At 40.0% G+C, this 5,163-nt stretch overlaps 1 protein-coding gene across 2 annotated transcripts; it reads right to left on the bottom strand.

Moving 5' to 3' along the window:
- Positions 1 to 2,282: 2,282 nt before the first annotated feature.
- Positions 2,283 to 5,103, bottom strand: Set (NAP domain-containing protein SET). 2 transcript variants are annotated; one of them, XM_046626483.2, is made up of 5 exons: positions 4,598 to 5,103; positions 3,955 to 4,144; positions 3,624 to 3,832; positions 3,275 to 3,527; positions 2,283 to 3,093 (listed from the first exon to the last, which is right to left on the bottom strand). In XM_046626483.2, exons 1-5 carry the CDS (start codon positions 4,850 to 4,852, stop codon positions 3,074 to 3,076), a joined length of 927 nt encoding a protein of 308 aa, XP_046482439.1. In that variant the 5' UTR covers positions 4,853 to 5,103; the 3' UTR covers positions 2,283 to 3,073. The 2 variants fall into 2 exon arrangements, with proteins under 2 accessions (XP_046482439.1, XP_046482440.1); XM_046626484.2 differs by having other exon boundaries at positions 3,624 to 3,823.
- Between the last annotated feature and the right edge of the window lie 60 nt (positions 5,104 to 5,163).

Here is a 5,163-nt window from a genome sequence, read left to right as displayed (position 1 = left end):
CTCGGTCTCGCACGCTTCTACAAACGTACCAGTAGACCCACAAACACCGCAACCCCTCCAACTTGCTATTGGTTCAGTCTGATATCTCTGGGAGTCCCCTCCAACAGCAGTTGGCCGATTCTTCTTCTTTGGCATCCCAAATTCTTAATTCTCATATATAAACGTAAATCTAAACAGTTAGATTTTCTCATTCACGTCGGATGTCGATTCGAAAATACCTTTCATGCGCGAAATATTCGGCTCAGAATATTTTTACTGAATTTTATCCAAATGTCTTGTACCAAAATTAATGATAAAACCTGACCGGAACCTAAAATGACAACTTAGGTACTTCAGTTTTTATTTTTCATGTTCATAAAGATCGGAAAAACAAGCGAAGATCGATGGTGGATAGTTGACGAAGAATGTAATTTGATATTGACACAAAATTCATTCTAAATCATTGAATGTACGATTCCCCTAAAACTTCCAACCCTTGGTGCAGAAATGATGAAAATAGAATTCGTTGAAAAAAGAAACACAATTGTAGACAATAGGGAAACCTGATACGATGATTATCTGAAAAAACTTGGTGGTCGTTACCAAGAAAATAAGACAATTTTGTAAAAAAAGAAAGTTTCCCTTAATTAAAAAGTCTCTTTTGTAAAAGTTTCGCCAATTTGCAGTTGTAAGCTTGATCAGGGTCTGTCAGAAAAGCATGACGTTGAAATCAAATTCACATTGCGATTTATTAAAATGAATATGCGACAGACAACCGACGAAGTTAGTAGCGATTGCGATGCATGTTTGATTAATCGTGAGTGTTTGATTCCTTTGCTATGTATAAATTGCTGCAGTGCGACGGGGAGATTTTAGTGGCAGACGGAGTGACGGTTATTAAAATACTATATATGTATACGGTAGGCCGGCCATGACACGCATTTAAAATATGCCGTGTACACTTCACAATCAAGACTCTTGTGAAAAAATTTAAACGTGTCCAATACATGTTTCTTACAGATTGCTCAGAGCTCCCTCGCTTCTTCTCCCAATGCAACGTGCAGTCTGGTGACGCTGAACGAGCTCATTTCGTCAAGTGGACACAACAAGCGACCCTTTTTTTTATTTCGCTTCGTTTTGAGGCGTGCGAACGTCTCAAGTGTGGTAGTTTCTGCTGCTGTTAGTCTCTAAGCGCATAGAGATTTCGTGCAACTATGTTCGTTACGTTATCGTCCAAACTGTTAGAGGTCTCGGATTAATCTTTTATTGACAGAAGGTACACATATGCTTTATGCAGTTCTTCAATCCACAATTTGATTGTTTAACTCCAATAGCTCCCGGTAAGAGATAATAGATATGCATGTACATATTTTATATGTACAGCTATGCTATATAATTTCCATCACCGTGCGGTACCGTGCGGTAAAATTTTTTATAAATTTCGCGCGTCTGTTCGATAGGCACACGTGTGTAATAACGAAAGTCGATAATCAGAATTTCAATTTTTAATACGGTATTCTGATTCATTGTCTAGCTTATCATATCCAATTGCACTCGCGACGGGAGAGATGTTCTGTTACTTGGGCACAAGACCTCCCGAGCCTCTGTCTAAATGACGCATCCCAACCCGATGGAATGGAACTTGCAAATCTAATTTCCAACCCGCTAATTATGTAAAACATAGAACATATTGTTATGAAACCTTAACGCAATTTGTGGACCGAATTGCAGAGAACCAAATTCATGAATGTAACATTTCAAAAACTGCATCGATCAAATTATTTTTTGCATGAAAATAGAGACAGTGTTGGAGGTGAATAGTGACTACCTTAGATTTGTGATGTAAAATTCAAATAATTATCCATCAGAAGGCGGATTTTAGTCTTCTAGACGAACTTTCAGATAGTTGAGATGAACAATCAACGAAATGAAATGATGTACTCGGATTCTACGATACTCGTGGGATAATGTGCAAATTTACACAATTCCTTTCAGCTTTCGTGGGGCTTTAAATTTGAAGAGATGCCACAATTTTTTTTTAGAAATTCGCCACTGCAAATGCACAGCATGTGAAAGTTGATTATTAACAAATATATATTTAAAAACTGCTAATTCCATTACAATCTTTCGTCTTGTCAACGAGAAAAGTAATTTAATCGTTAAATTCGAAGAAACTCGTACAACTTCACAGTTTTCAATTTTCCTTCCTGTCACCTCCAGAGTATAATAACGCAGTTCAACGCGGTATTATGTGATAAAACAGTGAATTCATGTAACTAAAAATTAGACCAAATAGACATATGTTCCGTTCGAAGTGGGTGATTTAATTAGACAACACCTTGTCGATAAAACCGACGTAATTCGAAATAAGTCAAATATATATAAATATCAATAATTATTATTACCATACACGTACTTAAAAAAGTGAAATGAAGAGGTACGGAGGTTGGAAGAGGATTGACGAGGCACGTTAGTAGCTGCGTTACTACAGATAAAATAAAACGGGATTCACGCTCTCTCTCTTTCTCACTCACACACTTTCGCTCTCGTTCTCTCTCTCTCTTTCTTTCTTGTAAAAGCTACAGTGATTCCCTATCTGTCCACTTTTTGCTAATTATCGCAAATCCTAATTACATCTATTTATCTAATTATTCGTATCTCCACGTTATGAAATTGCTGTAAAAGTTGGGGGGTGGAAAAGACCATAAAACCCGCGAATACTGTCGCGGGTGACCAACGTGCCTCGTCCGGAAAGGAACTTGCGGGTGATGCTACAGAGCCATTACCATCGCAGAGATAACTGCCGTGATAAACACCTGTCTGATGCCATGACTTAACTTTAGCCTATCCTATCGTTATCGTTAATTATTTTATATTGTAGAAGGGCATCAGACGGGGATTTTTATTTATTTTGTTTCGTTTTAGCAAGTTTTTTTTTTTACATATCTGATTAGTTTTTGTTTTTCTGTGATGCGTTTGTACCGAATAGTCGTAAATTACTACGTACCATTCGGTTCACAACTATTTATCGTATATGCTTTTACCGATGTTCCACATAGTAACGGATCTCAGGATCTTTTCCAATATGAGCTTATTACTCTGGCTCTTTCCCATCTGAAATAATAGCATTTACGTAAAAGATACCAATCGTAAAAAAGTTGATGGACATTTATACTTCAAAATTAGTTCACGTCGTAGATTTTAGGCTTAATTTTCGACTGGCAGAAGTTCTTAAATCATCAGCCGACAAAACAATTTCGAAGGTTCAAAAACATTAAAATCGCTTTCTATTTACCGTCTTGTTCCGCTTCATCATCCACCATCATGTCTCCCTCATCATTGACTCCTTCTCCATCCCCGTCAGCTTCTTCCTCCTCATCTTCTTCATCAGCATCATCTTCGACAACCACTATACTGTCATCTCCCTCTTCACCTTCACCACCGTCTTCGACTTCGTCACCATCTTCATCTTCGTCTTCATTACTATCGACTTCATCGTCGTCACCCTCAATTCCATTTTCGATGTCAATGTCCGGCACCAGATAATACTGTGATAAAAATTATATTTTCAATCTCTTGCATGTTCCACAGATTTTGACTCTTTCAATGATGTTCTGGATAAATATAAATGCATGTGTGATTACCTGTAATGGATTTGGCCACATGTCATCCTTGATAAGCTCTGCTATGTCATCTGAGCTTGGATCTCCATGATCCGTGAACCAGTCGAAGAACGTCTTGTGCCCAACGAGTGGCCTCTTTCTTCCTTTCAAGGATCCTTTATCTTTAGCTCTTTTCGTCAGATCCCCATTTTCCTTCCAGCGGATAAGTGTACTTTGCGACGCTGGATCTCCTGCAAAAGAGCAGGAGTCTCATCGCAGCAAAAACATATAATATTTAACGAGTAATACAGAATCGCTAACTAGCATAGTGGCAAAAAAAGGAAAAACAGTTGAAAATAGAAATGGAGCTCACCAGAAGAGCCAAGGTGAAATTCTTTGGTAAGAACGTCGTTTTCAAAATATGGATTCTCGTCGAAGTGGAAGTTGATTCTGTACCCTGACTTTATGTCTTCAAACTCCTCGACTTCCAACTTGTTCAAATACCGCAGCGCATCCTCCTCTTCTTCCTCAAGTATAGGTGCTATTTGTGGGTGATTTACAAACTGGATACGTGGTTCAGGAAACATAACACCAAGCAGATACCTAATCTCTATTAAAAACACAGTATATCCGCTTAATCAGGCTGAAAGTTGAGAAATTTCAAAAGGAATGTAGGAAGTCGGCGCTTCATTGTTTTGGGCGGGAAATCCCCCGGGCTTAATGAACAGTCAGGGGATCATTAATACGGGATAAAGAGACGATAGGTAATAAGTGGAAACGGAATGTTAGAAACGCAAAACACGTGCTCATCCGGAGATGCACGCGCCTTGACGTTTACACGATCTTCAACTATCGTGCGACAGCATTCAACAATATTCAGCGGCTAGTGCGTACGGCGTGGGATGAAAGATGGCAAGATGGCGGCGGCGGTCAGCGGACGCCGGCATAGATGGTAAACGTCAACAGAGTAATAACAAAGTAGTTTTGACAATGAATATCGGTATTTGAAAGGATACTGCGGTTACCCAGAAGTTGGGTATCCTTTTAATGATGTCGTTACGCTTCTGGAAGTACGGCTTGCGCAGCTTGTTGTACTTCTTCTCGACTTCCAGTATCTCGTCGCTAGCTTTCTCGTTCAGTCCATCGATTTGGTTCTGACATCCGTCAATCTCCTCCAACGCCTTTTGCGTCTCGAGATCGTAGTCGCGTGCATCTCCGTCCCCCGATCCTGGATCCTCCAACTTCTTCACCTTCTTGTTCGGCGAAGACATCTTATTCCTTAAACTTAACTAACTCGCGCACCCTCGACACCGCTCACCCACGTCGGAAACCTAGTTATTCCACCTATGTATGTATTATACGCGCGTTTTCACCCTTTCGTTATCAACCTGACGACGCTACCTTAGATCACAGTCCCCCGTACTCAGATGTATTATAAACTCAGAAACGCAAGCAACGCCGCTCTATTTCTTGCCGCCTTAGTCCGTAGCACGTTCGTCGCAATAGACGCGCGATCAACGCGCAACGGACGCGTTGCCAGACTTCGAGAACAGCGATCGTCACGCCATCTGATTCAGATACG

This window comes from Neodiprion pinetum, chromosome 5, assembly GCF_021155775.2.
Source record: "Neodiprion pinetum isolate iyNeoPine1 chromosome 5, iyNeoPine1.2, whole genome shotgun sequence".
Lineage (NCBI taxonomy): Eukaryota > Metazoa > Arthropoda > Insecta > Hymenoptera > Diprionidae > Neodiprion > Neodiprion pinetum.
Note: the sequence above shows the minus strand (reverse complement) of the source record. Positions and strands in the feature narration are given on the sequence as shown.

Bases quoted from the DNA above. Each gene is read 5' to 3' on its own strand.
- Set (XM_046626483.2), bottom strand. From the start codon at position 4,852: ATGTCTTCGCCGAACAAGAAGGTGAAGAAGTTGGAGGATCCAGGATCG. The intron at 3,528-3,623 runs GTAATCACACAT...TTTTTATCACAG, and splicing joins TGTGGCCAAATCCATTACAG to TATTATCTGGTGCCGGACAT. The intron at 3,094-3,274 runs GTAAATAGAAAG...CTATTATTTCAG, and splicing joins TGATGAAGCGGAACAAGACG to ATGGGAAAGAGCCAGAGTAA.